At 48.9% G+C, this 19082-nt stretch overlaps 1 protein-coding gene across 1 annotated transcript in view; it reads left to right on the top strand.

Annotated features, from left to right (window-relative positions):
• Window positions 1-19082, top strand: part of SLC24A3 (solute carrier family 24 member 3) — a 428326-nt gene that overhangs the window by 389478 nt on the left and 19766 nt on the right. The window contains exons 8-12 of the mRNA XM_061435536.1: window positions 3906-3931; window positions 6698-6751; window positions 12536-12669; window positions 14622-14782; window positions 15548-15812. Coding sequence (XP_061291520.1) covers window positions 3906-3931; window positions 6698-6751; window positions 12536-12669; window positions 14622-14782; window positions 15548-15812 — 640 coding nt within the window. The remainder of the gene's footprint in view (window positions 1-3905; window positions 3932-6697; window positions 6752-12535; window positions 12670-14621; window positions 14783-15547; window positions 15813-19082) is intronic.

The following is a 19082-nucleotide window of genomic DNA, read 5'->3' on the forward strand; positions in this document are numbered from 1 at the left end:
CAGCCTCAGTCCTTCCAATGAATATTCAGTTGATTTCCTTTAGAATTGACTGGTTTGATGTCCATGCAGTCCAAGGGACTCTCAAGAGTCTTTCTCAGCACCACAATTTGAAAGCTTCAGTTCTTCAGCGCTCAGCCTCCCTTACTGTCCAACTCTCACATCCCTACGTGATTACTAGCAAAACTATAGCTTTGACCATACGGACCTTTGTCAGCAAAGTGATGCCTCTGCTTTTCAATACGCTGTCTAGGTTGGTCACAGCTTTTCTTCCAAGGAGTAAGTCTTTTAATACTATGGCTGCAAGTCACCGTTGGCAGTGATTTTGGAGCCCAGGAAAATAAATTGTCACTGCTTCCTGAAGGTTCCGCTGCAACATCCAGGAAAAAAAGGGCAGGTCAGCTCGAGGTCAGCTCCATCCGCACCCTAGTAGGGCCAGTGATCGCATGTGAGTGTAAATACGGGACCCGCCCGTCAGCATCCCAGAGCCCCAGAAAGGAGCTGCCTCCCGAACGTGACCCCGCCCCGTGACCGAGGTGGGCTGGTCACAGGCGCCCGCGGGAGGCTGTCTGTCCAGAGGCGCTTGCTCTCTGCCCAGAAGATGTCCTGGAGCCCAGAAGGGGAATGGTCCTCCTTCATCACATCCTCCCCTCTAGGGCCGCGGGGCCAGGCGCGGGGCTGGACCGTGAGCGCCACCTAGTGGGAGCCGGCTGGAACTGGGGGCGCGTTTCTCATTTCAGGAGAGGAGAGTGAATGCAGGTTTTCTTCTTCCCTGGTCTCCCCGCCTGCGGGGGTGGGGGAAGTCGTTTTGTCTTCTTTTACTCACAGAGGACATGAAAATACAGAGGGATATGCAACACTTGTCTTAGAAGAATTAAATGAAATAAAATCTCTAAGGAATAAGAAATCCACTCCATCCAGCCATCAGCAGCACCCAGTGAGAAACACTGTCCTTGGCATCGGAAGTTTTGAGACAGCCTGGCTCCATGCTCCCTCCGGATTCCCTGGAGATGTGCTGCCTGGAAGGACCTTTTCGGTGAACAGGGCAGATGTCCTGTGTGGGCGACCATCAGTCAACTCGCCTCCTCCAGGCGCCGCCAGACTCCGAAGGCAGGTCTTCCTCTCCACAAACAAGCCTCTTTCCATTCAGATGCTCTCCAAGTCGTGATTGCTAGCTCCTTATAGCCATTGTATTGTTCTTTTTGGAGGCCCCTGGTGTTTCCACCCAGTCGTTTTGAGGAAGGGAGATCAAACCCAGACCGTGTTCTCAAGTGGGCCACAGGGTGGCTTAGTCCTTGGGGCTCTTAGGGTCAGGGAGCAGCACCATTGCCTCTGTTGTCTGGAAATTTCTGCTTCTCTCTCCCTCCACACCATTTGCCTCCAATGGTGGGGCGCCCCACTATTTCTCTGACATTGTGTTCCCTGTAAATTCTGCTCTCACTTTGGAATCCTTTGCACAGTTAAGCCCATTCTGGGTTTTTTTCACTGCTATCATTAAGATAATAGCTAAAAACATACAGAGCCCTACCCCCATCTGTCATATGTCACGAAATAAGGCTTCCTTAGAGCTGCTTTCATATTGTGGAGTGTCAGCTGCCCTCCCCAGAGACACACATGAAATTGGTCATCTAATCAACTCTTCACCAGTATCTTGTGCTCTCTTAAGTAGCTACAAATTGATTGCTCTATCCTGTTGCCCAAGACTGATATTGAATTAACTTCAATTAATAGAAAACATTTTCCAACTTCAGTCATTGGTTCCGTTCCATGATTCCTTGGATTTTTTTTAAAGCTAATGATTACATAAAAGCGACTGGAATGGATTCTGTACCATCCAACCTGGGTCATAGGGCAGTTTCCTTGACTTCTTTTTTCCCATCCTGGTTTGACATCTTCATCCGAACGCCAGCCTGTTGGATGCAATAACCACAGATGACAGAAGGACAAAACCTGATGGAATCAATGTCTTTTTCGGTGTCTTGTTGGGAACAGTGAGTTACCAAGAAAGGTGGACACTTTCTCCTCATCCTTCTCTCTACGCCTTCGGGGTGACTGGAGGGAGGTCCTCTCGTGAGCCTTTGAGCTGCACCTGCTGGGCTTTGAGGTTGTCTGTGTCTCTCACAACTGGTGGTGGTTATCATCGCCAGCGACTGCGTGATGCCAGTTGTTAGCCAAGTTAACCATCTCAGTGCCATGATCACCCTCTATACTGGATGCTTCTGCCTCGGAGACTCCAGTGGGCCCCGGCCCGACGGAAAGTCACTCAGAGATGCTTGAGCCCAAATCAGTCATGTCCTGAGTGTAGGCAAAGAAAGAGCTTCCTGCTGGAATGAAATGGAGGGTACTCATTTGGTTTCAACACCATGCCATCTGGGCAAATAGGGTGCCATGGAAGGAACAGAAAATTAGAGCCAGGGCTGGGTTTTAGGACCAACTCTCCAGCTAAGTGAGCAATCTCAGTGAAACAATGCATGTTCTCCATAGCCCCATTCCCTGTGTAAATCAATGAGCCAAGATCATACCACTTTTCCCCCCAAAATAAGAAGCGATTTTAGATGCTATTACTATATGGATCAGGGCTTAAATAAATTCAGTCCTGTTGTGTATTTCTTTTGCATCCTAACTGATGAAGGAGGTTTTCTGTGTGGCCTTGTGTGTTCTCCACTGCATGTGACCCTGATAAGCTCCCTTCACATACGGCAGGCCCATGGCCCAGGGCGTGGGCAGCTAACAGCGTCCAGCCAGGATCTTCACAGTCGTTACTGCATGAATTTTTATTCTCTCTCTACACATGGTGCAGAGAAGGCAATAGCACCCACTCCAGTACTCTCGCCTGGAAAATCCCAGGGACGGAGGGGCCTGGTGGGCTGCAGTCCATGGGGTCACTAGGAGTCAGACACGACTGAGCAACTTCACTTTCACTTTTCACTTTCATGCATTGAGAAGGAAATGGCAACCCACTCCAGTGTTCTTGCCTGGAGAATCCCAGGGACGGGTGAGCCTGGTGGGCAGCCATCTATGGGGTCACACAGAGTCGGACATGACTGAAGCGATTTAGCAGCAGCACCTACACATGGTGTTGATTTTCCACTTCCAGTTGTGATGCAAAATTTTCTTTGAAAATAAGTTCTTTTGAGGAAATGAAAGAGTAGGTTGACTGATTGGAAAATACTGAGTCCCTAGACACCCACTGCTACTGCTACTGCTGCTAAGTCGCTTCAGTCGTGTCCGACTCTGTGCAACCCCATAGACGGCAGCCCACCAGGCTCCCCGGTCCCTGGGATTCTCCAGGCAAGAACACTGGAGTGGGTCGCCATTTCCTCCTCCAATGCATTAAAGTGAAAAGTGAAAGTGAAGTCACTCAGTCGTGTCCGACTTGTAGCGACCCCATGGACTGCAGCCCACCAGGCTCCTCCGTCCATGGGATTTTCCAGGCAAGAGTACTGGAGTGGGGTGCCATTGCCTTCTCCGCTAGACACCCAAGTGCTTACATAGGAGCTTGAAGGTGCTGTACAAGGCACAGAGACATGCAAACAGCTTCCAGGTGGCCCACAAATGGCTACTGTTTGGACACCCCCACCAAGCTCTGCGTTGCCTTCCAGATCCAAAATTCTACAAGTAACAAGCTTGGGCTTCCCTCTTACTCCACCCTCGGACAGAAAATGGGCTGATGCTCTGTTCTCCGAACCAGGCCCACCCCAGTCTGCCAGCAGACCTCCCTCCACTGACACTGACCAGAGACTCAACCAGCACAGAGGGGAGTGCCCACAGATGCTTCAGACTCCAAACCAGCCCCAGCCCTGGTTCCCACCAACCAGCCACGAGGGCAAATAAAGTGCAGTGATAAGGCATGTGTGTGCATGTATGTGTGTGTCTAATCTTCTCTTTTTTTATCTTCTTTTTCACAGTTCATTTATGATGAACAAGTTTCCTGGTAAGTACCTGTCTTCCCCTTCCAAGTTCCCCTTGCTGTGTTTCAGAGATAGTACCTTAAAAACCAGAATCAGAGTTTAGGAAAGAAAGGGAAATGTCAGGGCAGGTTGGAATGGCTAGCACTTCTTGGGAACCCTGTGTCCATCTCAACAAACAAAGCAGCTTTAACGGAACAGAGGCCGTTTCCCTTGGGCTGGGCTAGTGCACTTCCTTTGGAGACAGATCTTTCATCCAGATTAGACGGTGTGATTTAACTGTTCTTTTCTGCAGTCAGCCATGGGCAAGGCCATGGACAAGATTTGATGAACTTTTCCAGTTGTTCAGACCACATTGCCATATTCTAAATACCATATATATCACAGGAGCCAGAGGTGGAGGCACTTCCATGACCTTTAACCTATTAAAGTTCTGCCTAACATTCAAGATAAACTTGGAGCTCTGAAAAACCAGTGATTTCCTGATAGATTAAAAATACTGCCCAAATTAAATATGTGGGAACATTTGCATTTGGGTCAATGTCCAAACTGCCTTTTTTGAGATGAGTTCTGAGCATGTCAGCTGTGTTTGTAATGGAAACAGAAATTGGGTGTGCTGTGCATTCTTGTTCCCTTTTTCAAATATTTGATCTGTGGAAGTAGAGTGATGTGAAAATACAGCTACTTTTTCTGAGATAACGTCTCAGAAATAGGCAGTTGTGATGCTGCAGGTAGGCAACTTGCATGGTGTTATTTAAAGCTAAGAATGAGGTAGCAAAAAAGTACAAATAATAGGTTCCTACTATATAGCACAGGGGGCTGATGTATTCAGTATCCTGTAATAAACCATATGGAAAAGAATATGCAAATAATAATAATAGGTTATATCATTTTTAAGTAAAAATAAAGATGTACAAAGCCCAGCCGTCTTCATTTTCAGCAAAATGAGTGCTAGCCCTTTGCAGGAGCAACACCTATGCATCCTAGGTCATCACTGTGATTTCAGAATTAAAGGTGTTGGGGGACATATCACATTGACCATAAATGTTACATGTTATTCAGGGTATTAAGGTATCCTGCCGCTCTCTCTCTCCTCTGCCCGAGAGGGCAAGGGGGAGACAGCTGGGAGAGCTTGCTCTAAGACAAATGGTCTGTATACTGACTGACCCGTAAGAAACAGGAAGGAAGTCTTCTTTGAATAACAGTGATCAATGGGCTGAAAGGGATCAAGATGCCTGGGAGAATCTCAGCTCAGAGGCCAGGGAGAACCTCCTCGTGGGATCCACCTGGACCTGGTTACCATATGCAATGGTGATATTGTCCCCACATGTCCTTGGAGATTGAGTGCAGCACAAGAAAACTTACAGAGGCATTGCTACTTGAACTCATGGCATGGTTAACACAACCAGCACTCTATCTCGGCACACAGCAGGTGCCTAAGCGTTGCTCAGTGTTGCTGCTCTCTGCTAACCATGCTGCCATAAGGACAACGAGTTATGATCACAGTTGACCTCAGAAATCTTTCTGCTGCGTTTGTGCAGAAAACCTGAAGCAAGAAGATTCACAGGTGGTTTCCCATCTGTTGGTCTTAGAAGGAGTCCCCTCTCATCTCCCTGGCCTTGCTCGTGAAAACTTGCATAGGAGGAAGTGAGAGCAGGTTCCTGGCAAGTCCGTGTCAGTCCTTAGCCTCCTTCTGGAGACTTTAGGTGGTTTGGACCCCCAACTTCTTTCAGCAGCATCACCAGCATCACCAGCACTGTGTCTATAATAGCCTCATACAGTATCTGCAGAATCATTCTTGACCCATGGTGGTGGCCCATGGCGAGGCCTTACTCACCGTAACTCACAGCCCACCTCGTCGGCTGACTGCTTCTCTCCAACACTGCATTCTTCTAAAACAGCACTGCGGCAGGAACCTGTGTGTGTGTCCTTTTCATGTTTGACCACATATTTCTCCACGATCAGTTTCTAGACATGGAACTTGAAAAAGCACAGGAAAGCCATAACCTAAAATTTCTCCATAGACCATCCCTCATGAACCTTTTCTTGAAGCAAAAATGATGCTCTCAATTGACTAGTTAAATTCTACACCTGAAGAGGAACCTAGAAATCAGGTTCCTTGTTTTCTAACTGGAAGTTACTAAAATCAAGAAACTAGAGGAAGCATTCAAAGTATCAAAAGTTCAAGGTACATTCCAGAGGTTTCATTATTTTTCCCTTGACCATTCTCCCACTTATTCATTCTTATCCTTTCTGACAGCACCTTCCCTGACCCAGGTGTGTGTATCTGTCTGTCTGTCTTCTCCCTCCCTCCCCTCTCTCCTTCTCTGTCTCCATCTCCCACTATCTAATGCATCTAACAGGCCTTACTCCAATGAGGCTAACAGTCCCTTGGTTGCTCCTGTCAATTCCTCCAGGTTGCCATTTGTATCCGAATTGTTTTAGTGAATGATTAAGCTGTGGCCAGACTTAATACATGGAGTCTTATATTCAGCAATATGACAGAAGTCTTGCTGTGCTCAAAGCACTCTTTGGAGTGAGCAAATAACAGAGAAGAGGAAGCATTCTCCTTTTAAGTGGAGGAAGGAAGAAATCCTCGAAAGCTGGGTGCTGCCTAGGACGTGTGTATAGATCAGGAACTGTGTGTGTGTGGCTTTCGCGTCTACCTCATCCTTACCGTGCTTGGCAGGCTTAGTTGTTGTTCGCATCACGCGAGCGTCTAAGGGAGTCTGGGGTGTGGCACGTGCGTCTTGGTGGCTTCCGCTAACTAACCATTCTTGGCTTGTCCACAGGTGGGAGTCTTTGGTCCTTGTGCTGATGTATCTCATCTACATTGTCATCATGAAGTGAGTAAGATCCCTTCTCAGTTTCTCTCCCCAAACTCTTTCCTGCACTCAGCGTTATGTGATGATGTGGACAGAGGGACATTGCCCTTGCCCCTCTTCAGGACCTGGCAGCCTAGTTTTTGACTGTTTCTTTGTTCGCTTTCATAATAAGAAAGGTGGCAAAACTTCCCATATAGGCTTCTCCTTAGGACCGTTCCAGTGTCCCCATACCCGGGAGCTGGCTTCCCACAGAGCAGGTGATTCAAGAGAGGGCACGAAGGACCCAGCAACACCTTCTATGATCCAGCCTCACAAGTCACACACTGTCCCTTCTGCCATGTTCTATTCGTTAGAAAAGAGTCAGTCTGGTCTTCACTCCTTGCCTTTCTGAGAGAGGAGAGTCAATTACCTGTGGACATGTTTTAGACCACCAGATCATGCATTCTTTTTCCCCATGGAGTCTGGGCAGATTACCACCTGTATCAGGAGTTACGTTGCTGATGCTTCCCATGTTCTAACGTAAGATGTAAGCACTGTGGTCAGAAACCTGCTGGGTCATCTTTTTTGACAAGGACCATTGAGATGAGGAGTTCGTAAACAGTGCAGAGATACTCTGTGCTGCAGCCACCTGCCCCCACGGAAGCAATTGCATTGCTTCGAATTAGCCCATCCTCTCCCCAGCCCATGTGACTGCAGGAGTGACCACCTCCTCTAGGGGGAGGACAGGAGACCACTCTGTGTCTGACTCTTTGCGACCCCATGGACTGCAGCACGCCAGGCTTCCCTGTCCATCACCAACTCCCAGAGCTTGCTCAAACTCATGTCCATCGAATTGGTGATGCCATCCAACCATCTCGTCCTCTGTCGTCCCCTTCTCCTCCCGCCTTCAATCTTTCCCAGCATCAGCGTCTTTTCTAATGAGTCAGTTCTTCGAGTCAGGTGGCCAGAGTATTGGAGTTTCAGCTTCAGCATCAGTCCATCCAATGAATATTCAGGACTGATTTCCTTTAGGATTGACTGGTTGGATCTCCTTGCAGTCCAAGGGACTCGCAAGAGTTTTCTCCAACACCACAATTCAAAAGCATCAATTCTTCAGTGCTCAGCTTTCTTTATAGTCCAGCTCTCACATCATACATGACTACTGGAACAAACATAACTTTGACTAGACGGACCTTTGTCGGCAAAAGTTCCTTTTGTCTGACTGCTGCCAGAAATTGCTGATGTGGATGCATCCAGTAGCAGTCTGCCACTGACACGTCAAGTTTTCTTTGCTGTTGAGGCCTAACAAAAATTAATTCTGGTGGCTGAGAACCCTGTCGGGAGAAATCAGTGTGGCCGTTGGCCAATGTCACAGGAACAGTGAAGGCAGGTGCTGGCTTGACCAATGGCCGGGGTAGGCTATGAGCCATCTGCCACCATCCCACCCAATATGATGCCCAGTTTCCACCTCAGGAACTGTCCATGTTCAGCGTGGACCCAGCATCTGGATCTTGTGACTGAACGAGACTATTTCAAGACTAGAACCTCACCCAAAGTTATCCTTGTGTGGAATTGCCATGATGGTAACTGACATCACAGTTAAGATGACAAAACCAGGTGCTTTTCCCACAAATCACACACCTCAGTACATCAGCTCCCATAAAAAAAGCCGAGTTGGCCCAAAGGCTTTCCATAGTTTCTAGACTCCAAGGAAATGCCTTAAAAGACAGGAGCAGCCAACTTATTTCTCTTTCTCTCAAAGAGCAAAACTATCAGGGAATCCATGCCACCGTCAGAAAGCCTCAACAATACACGTCTTCTTTCAGCAATTTTTATTTCATGTGTTTGTTTTATTTTTTTTAACATTTGGTGCTTTGAGACCCCAGTGAGTCAAGAGCTCTCATCTCCCCTTTTGAAAAGGTGGATTCATCAATTATTCCAGAAGAACTGACTGAGTGTCTGCTATAAGCCGAACATGGATCTTGGGTTTTAAAATCTGAATTTAGATGAAAGCATGTCCCATACTGAATTCACTAAGGGCTGTACAAGAATAAGGAGGCCTTCAGAAAGTTCTTTTTATCTAAAAAGAAGGAAGATTGAAGAATTTTGCTAGCATGCACTCCATAAGCACCACACCCCTCTACTGAGCCATCGTAACATCTGTGAGTTGCAGGCAGGGCATGTGGACATGAAGAAAACACACTGAACAATTTCCCTACCCCAAGCCAAGTCCAATGTGAAAGCTAATGAGGTGTGTTTCTGCTGATGCGTCAGCATTACCAACTTCCCAGCTGTTCAGACCAGCAGGATACAAATAAAGTGGGGAAAGGCAGCTACTGCGCTCATGAAATTTTCTGCATAAATTCTGGTCCCAAGTTCTAAATTGAAATCTCTGCTCTTTTGCCATCCCCCTCAGTAATCAGAGGCTTTAATCATTGGGTTTTATAAAATCTGATTTATAAAATTGCATACTTCACAATAAAGCAGCTTTGGGGTGCAAGCACAAAATTTAAAACATTCAATTAAAAATATAAAACAGCAGCAGCCGTTGAAAACAGCCTGTATTAGAATTGTCAGCTGCCTCCTGGATGGATGGCTTTAAAATGACTTTTAAACATTCTGTCTGAAGGTCAAAAAGCAATTCTGGTTTGGCCCAGCAGGTAGAAACCTTAAGGGAGCCTGAAGCATACTTGACCTTGGCGAGGATTGATTTCTGTCCTTCTGGGTCATTTCACTGGGATTTGGTTCCCAGATGAGGCATTGTGGGCTTGTCGTTAAGATCAAGTGCCTCCCTTGCAGCCCTGGCTGCAGAACTGAGCCAGGTGGTTCTGGTATTTTGAATCTCAGTTTTTGCTTCTAGGAACAGAAGGAATGATGCTTTCTACCTGAAAGGCTGTTTGTAAGGATGGGATGTGATAGAATAGTTAATTAAGTGATATCCAGTTCCACGAAAGTGCTCATAATGATGCAATACATAGCATTAGTATCCTATTATCCAAATCCAAGTAAGTACACAACACACAATTGTGAACTTTTAAAGCAAACCCCCTGGAGAGTCAGTATTTCTTGGGGGGAAAAGTGGATTCTAAGTCAAGATGGCAGAAACAGTGCCTCTCCCTGGAGCTCCTCCAGGAGGGGGGACAGAGGATGAGGAGACCATGCCATGAAAAATGTTGGCCCGCAGAGCAGTCAGCAGAATAGCATGACGCACCCCATGTGCTCCCCACGAGTCCCCCTACTATTGACTCGCACCCACACTGCCAGCTGTGTCACTCCCTCCACATGATCTGAAACCCCAACTTGCCTGCTAAGTCCCTTCAGTCATGTCCAACTCTCCATGACCCTATGCACTGTAGCCCGCCAGGCTCCTCTGTCCATGGGTTCTCCAGGCAGGAATACTAGAGTGGATTGCCAGGCCCTCCTCCAGGGGCCCTTCCCAACCCAGGGACTGAACCCACACCTCTTACGTCTCCTGCATTGGTAGGCAGGTTCTTTACCACTAGCACCACCTGGGAAGCCCCATCAAGTCCCGGACATCATACCGTTTCATCTACCCAAATGTCAGTACTTGTCTCTAAAAAGACTCATTTTTAACCCAGCCACACTATCATGATCATACCTAAAATGAATGCTAATTCTTTAATATGATTCAGTATCCAATGTTCAAATTCTCAACAGTCTCATAAATATCATTTTTTACAGTTCCTTCGGTCTCATAAATGTCATGAATAGTTTAAAAAGCAGAATCCAAATAAATTCCACTCATCACTCTTGGTTGCTCCATATTCTAGATCTCTTTGAGTTTATAAATTCCCTCTCTTTTTTTTTCCTTGCAATTTAGTCTTGAATGAAATCTGATTGATGGCTCTGCAGAGTTTCCCACAGTTAAGACATTGTTGATTACATCTGTGGGGTAGTGTGACCTGTTCCTCCAGCCCCTGTGTCCCTCCATGTCAGTCGTTGATCCCATTTAGGTTAGACTGTGTCCAGAGTGGTATAGAGTCACACCAACAGACGCCTGGATCGCTCTGTTATCTTGGCAGCTGCTGATCCTCAATATCTGGCTCCATCATTTCATCATGTTGCAGAATAGTCATGTTCTCATTCTATTCCTTGCAAGCCCTGAGATTATAAACCCTGAGAGTGGGCCTGCCCACTGCCCTTTCCATGGCTGCCACTGTCCCTATAGACTAGCTTTCTCTTCTCCCTCAGGCCTGTAGGAAGCACCTCAGGCTCCCAGGGTGAACAGGAAGGAGCCCAGCCATAGAGGATCCCCCACCTGTATGTCCATGGCAGGCCCACCACCCAGAGCTGCACTAAGAACACAGGATGCAGTGGGAAGGGACCCCCAAGGGGCCTCATGTCTGTAGCAGGAAAAGGGATGAAGAAGAGGAGGGGGAACTCAGCTTGAGTGGCACATGAGCTGGATTTAGAATCTAATGCTTGGGTGCCGTTCTGTGGGAGGCCAGGGACCAAGCTGGTGGGACCCCTCAGTGGGTTTTCCCATGGTCAGTAAGCCATCAGGACCTTTAAGTCTCTTAGTGGAAAAAGCAGTGGGGGCCACAGTGCCCTGGAGATGCTGCCCGATGGCTGTCTTTGCCCCTGAGTTTCCTAGGATTCCTCCATGGGAGTCTTCTAATACCAATGATAAAGGGACCAGGACAGTACCTGCCAGAACATCCCAGGGCCAGAGCATCCCAGGAACTTGACTAAGCTGCCTTCCTTCCAACACACATGGGAGAAACTCCACACAGGGTTTTGATTCTTTCCCTCAGTCATTCTGAAGAAACACAGCCCAGAATTTTGTCATAAAGCCAAGAGCCCCACAGACCTGGAATTATGGCACAACAGTGACAGACTTTCCCAGGATCCCAGCTTGTGACCTCAGGAAACCAAGGGCAGACAGAGACTTCGGCAGCCAGCCCGCCAGTGCACATGGACTGTGATGCTAGCAGGACAGACGGATGTGACACCTTGACCTTCCTCCACCCAGCATGGCCCTGACAGCAAAGGCCCTGGGGACACGGCCCAGAGGATGGAGTCTTTGTTCATCCCTCTGAGTCTCATCACAGCCCTTCCATGCATGGACCACGAGTTGTTGTTCAGTAGCTCAGTCATGTCTGACTCTGTGACCCCATAGACTGCAGGACACCAGGCTTTCCTATCCATCTCCATCTCCCGGAGCTTGCTCAAACTCACGTCCATTGAGTCAGTGATGCTATCTAACCATCTCATCCTCTGTCATTCCCTTCTCTTCTCGCCTTCAATCTTTTCCAGCATCAGGGTCTTTTCCAATGAGTCGGCTCTTCACATGAGGTGGTCAAAGTATTGGAGCTTCAGCTTCAGCATCAGTCCTTCCAATGAATATTCAGGACTGATTTGCTTTAGGATGGACTGGTTGGATCTCCTTTCTGTCCAAGGGACTCTCAAGAGTCTTCCCGAACACCACAATTGAAAAGCATCAATTCTTCAGTGCTCAGCTTTCTTTATGGACCAACTCTTACATCCATACATAGATCATAAGTAAGGGAACTCAATCCCAGAGCTCCCCCACTGACATGAAAGACTGCAGAGAAAGCAGTGTGTCCCTATTTATCTGTCTGAAGTTGGTTTTATTTTCACTTACCATATATCCTCAAGTTGGGGAAATGGGCTGAATATTCTGGGGAAAACAGGATGATAAAATAGTAACCATATTAACCTGAGGCACCGGGTCTCTCACCTGGGTCCAGGCTGAGGGAGCTTTGGGGAGCTTTGGGGAGCCAGGAGCCCAGGAGGGAGGAACGGCAGTGCTGATGGGCTCTTTCTGCTCCCGGCCGTGTCCAGATACAACGCCTGCATACACCAGTGCTTCGAGAGGAAGACCAAAGGGGCCGGAAACATGGTCAATGGCCTGGCCAACAACGCCGAAATGGACGACAGCGGCAACTGCGACGCAACCGTGGTGCTACTCAAGAGAGGTAACCCTGGGGCCGTGCCCCACTGCGGGGCTGCGCCAGTGCCGCCGGCCCCACAGGGCGTGCCTGCCCGGGGAGCATCGCCCCCACTCCCTCCCATTGGCTGCGTCCGGGAACATCCTGGTGATGGGCGGCCTCTGGAAGCTGTGGAAGTTCTTGGACCAAACGTGCTGAGGTTGCTAACAGAGAAACAAGATAGTAAAGGAGACGCCAGGGGTGTCAAGGTGCTGACTCTCCCATTCTGGCTGTGTGACCTTGGAGCAAGTTACTTAACCTCTATGAGCCTCATTTTCTCTTCTGTAAAATGAGGATAATTTTCATAACAAGTTAAGGAGATAGAGTATATAAAATACTCCATTAATGATAGTTGTTATTAGTGTATATTTATATCCGAATTCACTTTCAGGCTATATTACCTCAGTTTCCCACCTGCAAAATAACATAGAAAAGAAAGGGAAAGTGAAGTCACTCATTCGTGTCTCATTCTTGGTGACCCCCTGGACTGTAGCCCGCCAGGCTCCTCTGTCCATGGAATTCTCTGGGCAAGGATACTGGAGTGGGTTGCCATGCCTTCCTCCTGGGGATCTTCTTGACCCAGAGATCAGACCTGGGTCTCCTGCATTGCAGGCAGATTCTTTACCATCTGGACACCAGGGAAGCCCTAAAAGTGTGAAAGTGTTAGTCACTCAATCACTCCCCCAAATTCTGATATTCAGTAGATGCTTAGTAAGCAGTTGCTATTCCAAGAGAAATAATACAATGCTCTTAATAATATTCTTTCTTAAAGGAACATGGAAAATTATCATTTACTTTTGCCTAGAATGTGTTTCAGTTTTCATTTAACTTTTTTTTTTAACTTTCCTATTGAAATGTGTGGGTTTATTTCTTCTCAGTCCCATTTCCTTACTTTTCAGGGAAGGGAAAAAAAGAAAAAGAAAAATCTATAGGTTATTTCCAAGTACATAGCTCAGTTTGAAATCTGTGGGTAATTATTAGAATTTGAAAATCAATTTTTTGATGTAGTTTTCTCACTAATTATACTATACTAATTTCTCACTAATTATACTCATGTTTAACGAAAGACTTTTGAGTATTCAGCGCTATCCCACATAAGGATTTCATTTCATTTCTTCTCTGCAGGGTAGTTTATAACAATAAAAGGAATACTCTTAGAGAACCAAAGAGAGCTACCTACTATTAGTCAGTATTTCCAGAGATCATTTCATGGTTTAGTGGCCTGGAGAACAGGAGTGAGGCTGTAACCTGTGAGCTGCGTCCTCACATTGCAATATCCACGCGGAAGAGCTTGGGCCATGGAGGAAGTATTCTTCAGGCCTGCTAGCAGATCATTTCACAGGATTTTCCCTAAGCACCCTCTGGACTTGAGCCTCTGTAAGCTGGCCAGCTGCCCGCCCCCCACCCCAGTCTGCCCTGCATCCCACACCATGCCCTCTGCTTGGACTAGCATCAGTCCTGGAGCTTTTAACAGCCTACTGTGAACACTCTTGACATTTGAAAAGGGCATAAAGGGTTACTAAAGACAGTTGGGGTCTTTCCTATGCCCCAGATATTAGTGGCAGGAAAAGAATCCTTTGAGGAGAAAGGAAAATTCTCTTATGTTATAATTCATTCTTACTATGTCAGAGAAGGACTCAAACTGTTATAAGTCATTTCAAAGGAAGTATAGATGAGCCCATGGAAAGCAGATGTTGACTCTTCTTCAAAGTTTAATCACAACCTTTCCAGGACAGACGGGTGGGTGGGTGGATGGATGGATGAGTGGATGGGTGGGAGGGTTGGTGGGTTGGCGGATGGATGTATGGAAAGAAGGAAAGGAGGGAAGAAAGGAGAAAGGGAGGGAGCAAGAAAGATAAGGGAGGGAAGGAAGATGAATGAATATCTCTTTCCCACTCCTAGCCTCAACGCTATCTTTATTTTGTTTTTAACTTTCCTAGCCAATTTCCACCGCAAAGCATCAGTGATCATGGTAGACGAGCTGCTGTCAGCCTACCCACATCAGCTTTCTTTCTCTGAGGCTGGTCTTCGAATCATGATCACCAGCCACTTCCCCCCCAAGACCCGGCTCTCCATGGCCAGTCGCATGTTAATCAATGAGGTATCTGAGAACACAAGTCCATCTGCCACGGCCGGGGTGGGGAACTGGGCAGGGAGGACGTTCCCTAGTCTGCAGGTAAAAGCGCCTGCCTCAGTGCTTTACACAATAATGTCCCTCAGCTGTTTCCCGACATTCTTGCTCAGCTATGCATCCTTGTCCTTGCTCTTCCCACCACGTGTCCAGAGATGTAGTCCAGCTCCCAGCTGTATAGAAAGACTCTTCCGTCCCTTCTTCTCATTATCTTCCCTCTGAATAAAGCCCCCGGATGTGAACTCGCAGGAAAGTAGTTGTTAAATTAAGGTTACCTTAGTTTAGGGTACTTGAGAGTCTCACCCACATTTTCCCGGGGATGCCTTTCTCTGGAATGGCAGCCTTGTTGATCCTACTCCCGATACATTTTATGGCTTTCTCACATATGGACCAGGGAAGTGCTACCATCTGGAGAGGAGCATTAACAACCCAGTGCGCAGGCAGTCAAACCCTGGTAGAAAAGCAGTGCCCATTTGAGGCGTGGGGACTCTCCTCTAAAGGGATTTGTAAGTCCCAGTGGGTCACGAAAGAGTAATCCTTCTTCCCAGAAAGTCTATTAGAGTTGGTTGTTACTTTAAGGAGTCCCTTAGAACCTGTCTGCAGAGTCTTCTGGAAGCACCTCCTGCCAGCAGCCTGGGAAAATCCCAACAGCCGGGGTCCTGGGTGAGAGGATCTACAGCTCCTCTTGGGGGGTGGGGAGGGATTCTGTGTTAGAACGTGCCTTTCCTTCTCCAGAGACAGAGACTGATAAACAGCAGGGCTTATGCCAACGGAGAATCCGAGGTGGCCATCAAGATCCCAATTAAGCACACGGTGGAGAACGGGACGGGGCCCAGCAGCGCCCCGGACAGAGGCGTGAGCGGGACGCGGAGGGACGAGGTCGTGGAGGCCGGTGACGAGACGGAGAACGAGAATGAGGACAACGAGAATAACGAGAACGACGAGGAGGAGGAGGACGAGGAGGAGGAGGAGGGGCCATACACACCCTTCGACCCCCCGTGTAAGAGCCCCTGCTAGGGCTGGGCGGGCTGCGGTCCTGAGCTGTTTTGAAGCCACTGACTTGATGCCCTTGACCGCGTGACCTTTCTGATACCAAATTCAAGGGCTGTCTGTATGGCTGTAGAAATATTTATATTGTGTTAACCTTTACAGTGGGTAAGATTCTTTCACAGCAGATCCTATGACCAAGACGGTGACCTTCAGGCCTGGTTGAAATGTGGGCCTTTGGAGGAGGAAGGCTCCCTGTCAGTGGTTCCTCTGGACCCTGTGGTGCCAAAGAGGAAAGTTCGTGACCCTGCCAGCCAGGCGGCTTGGTGCTGTGGGGTGGGGTTTCCCACCATTACCCACCCCATCGCGGTTGGTGGGGGCACTGTCCTGACGAGGCAGCCCTTGGGGGCCCAGGTCCCAGGACCTGCTGTCTCCAGGGTGGGCACCTCAGGAGATGCAGACTAGGGCAGAGAGCTCCCGAATCACACCTCAGGGGCTGGCCCAGGGTCTCCCCGTTTCTTGACGCGTCAGGGTGCATGCAGAGGCTGGTAAGCTCTCAGGACCCTGGCCACAAGGGCAGTGTCCTTGTCCACCAACTGCTGCCTCCAGTAAAGACTCAGCTGAGCCAGCGGCCTTGTCCTCCAGCCACACCATTAATGGAATGGGTGGACCAAACCGAAAGAATTCTGCCTGTCTGCCAGACCTTCCAGAAGTTTCTGTTTCAAGAAAGTGTTCGCTGGTCCAGTTCGTATTCACTGTCAAGTATGTGAAGCTTAATTAGCCTGTGTGTCTTCTCTGCAACGTTGGAAGTAGTGGGGGCTGTCAGCTCTGAGGAAGAAGTGCTGGATCCACTTGAAAGGCCGTTTAACAAGGAGACATGGGCGCAGCGTCACAGTCGAGTGTTCCTTTCGGATGCAGTGTCCTTTGGGGCCCCTCTTTGTGTCCAGCCAGTAAAGCTCAGGGGGCGACGGGGTCCCTGAAAGGCTCCTCAGATTTCAACCTGGTCAACTGCCAACCGAAAGTAACTAGAAAATACCACCCAGATTCCCAGACCCCGAATCACCCAAAGTTAAATCCTGGCTTGTTAGTAAAAATGTATCCTGGCTTTTTATCCATTTTGCCACATTTGGTGACATTTCTTGGCAACCTTTCTATCGACCAGGACAAAAACATGTTAAGGATGGAATGACTGGCCCCCCACTTTTCCCTCTAGGGCCTCATGCTCGTTTTCCCTTGCTTTGTAACAAATGAGCACAAGCCTTGCAGCTTACACTCATTGGCTAGCTCACGTTCTAGGGTCAGAAGTCTGGCACTGCCTGGCTGGGGGTTCCAAGGCTCGCGGGGCAGTGATGAGGGGGCCAGGGCTGCGGTCCTTCCCAGCAGCCCCGGCACACTCAGGTTCCTGGCAGGGTTCCTGGTGGCTCCTCGTGGCTGTCGGCTGGGGCTGCTCCCTACCCTACAGCCCCCGTCTTCTTCGTCCCGTGGCGTCTCATTTCAAACGAACAGTGTGTGTTGTCTGGTCCTCCCCGCTCTGCTCATGGCTCTAGCCTCCTCCTCTGCTTCCAAGGGCTCCAGTGATTACCTGCCTATCTGGAGGCCAGCTCTGCTTCACACTGTAGCGCAGTCAGGGACGGTGGTTCATCCTCTGCACGGGCGCTGAAAACCGGGGCACAGACCTTGGGGGCTGTGTCTGGAATTCCACCCCCTCCCCAGCCCCTGTTTGCAGAGCTCACTGTCGGCACTGTAACCTCGCTCCAAGAACTCTCACTCGCCTGACGTCATCCCTGATGAAAGAGTTTTTAAGTGGCTGGGTGCTCTGTTGGCCCCACGGCCCAGGATCCCATACACACTCCTCCAGGAAGACATCAGAGACAGAGGTGTGAGAGTGCACAGACCACATCACTCAGCGGGATCGAGGGCCCCCTTCAGGTCACAAGCTCCCTGTTTCTCACCTGGACGCAGTACATGCCGGGCCTACGTGTGAAGTTTCAGGGTATCCTGAACTCCTGCTCCCCACCCTCACCCCAGGATTAGGGTGCACATGTGGAGGCCATAGGGTCTCCCCACACGTTAGGAGGCATGGCTGCAGGTGTGGGCTCAAGCACCCACATCAGGCACCCTCCATCCTTTGGAAGCACAGGCTCACAAGGAGAACGATGCTCTGTGTGGTCCTGCTGCCCCTGGGGGTCTCGGCTTCACCGCAGGGCCCTGAGCTGCTGAGACAGTCAGTGGGATCCTGAGTCCTCCTCACCAGCCCCTCTCATGTGGGCATCCTTGACCAGGGGTGGGCTCTGACTTGGGTGATCCAGGTGGGGCCCCAGGTGATGCCGATGCTGCTGGTCCGTGGGCCACTGCTGGGTGGCATGGGCTTGGGGCCTGGGGTCCCCCAGCCATCTTCAGGGTTCCTCTGCCACGCCAGGGAGCAAGGTCAGCACCTGGCTCTGCCTCTGAAGTGCGAATGGGCTTGCCCGAGTGTGGGCCCCTGTTCTGCTCCACCAGCTGCTAAGAAACACCATTCAAGGCCAGGACTGGGGACTGAGTGTCCAGCCAGGGCCTCCCCTGGGTAGGGCTGCCTCCTCACAGCAATGAGCGAGCAGAGGCCCTCAGGCCAGCAGAGGGCACTCGAGGGTCCTCTCAGGCCAAGATACTTTGGCCACTGGGTAAAGATCTGTTTCCCTCCCACGGGAATCTTGCAGGGACCTGGATTTGCATGTTTCTGCCACTAAGGCTTGACTGGAGTGTGTATCATTAACAAGTACGTAATTGTGTGGGAGTATACAAATAGAGGAGTATAGGACATGCATGCATATGTGTGTGTACATGAATATAGGTGTGTGTGCACATATATAGCATGTGCACATGTATGATTGATGTGATGCATGCATATAACATGCTTTCTATATACTGTATATATTTAATATGCTGCATCTGTGTGTGCATCTTTAGTCATGTTCAACTCTTATCATATACCCATGAACTATAGCCCACCAGGCTTCTCTGTCCATGGACTCTCCAGACAAGAATACTGGAGTGGGTTGCCATTCCCTCCTCAGGAGATCTTCTCGACCCAGGAATCAAACCCACATCTCCTGCATTAGCAGGCGAATTCTTTATCACTGAGCCACGTGGGAAGGCCTGATATGTTGCATATTAATACACAAATATTTATATATATTTAATATGCTGTATATTATATAATGGACTTACCCAGTGGCTCAGATGGTAAAGAATCCTCCTGCAATGCCAAAGACCCAGGTTCGATCCCTGGATCAGGAAGATCCCC

This window comes from Bos javanicus, chromosome 13 (assembly GCF_032452875.1).
Source record: "Bos javanicus breed banteng chromosome 13, ARS-OSU_banteng_1.0, whole genome shotgun sequence".
NCBI classification, from domain to species: domain Eukaryota; kingdom Metazoa; phylum Chordata; class Mammalia; order Artiodactyla; family Bovidae; genus Bos; species Bos javanicus.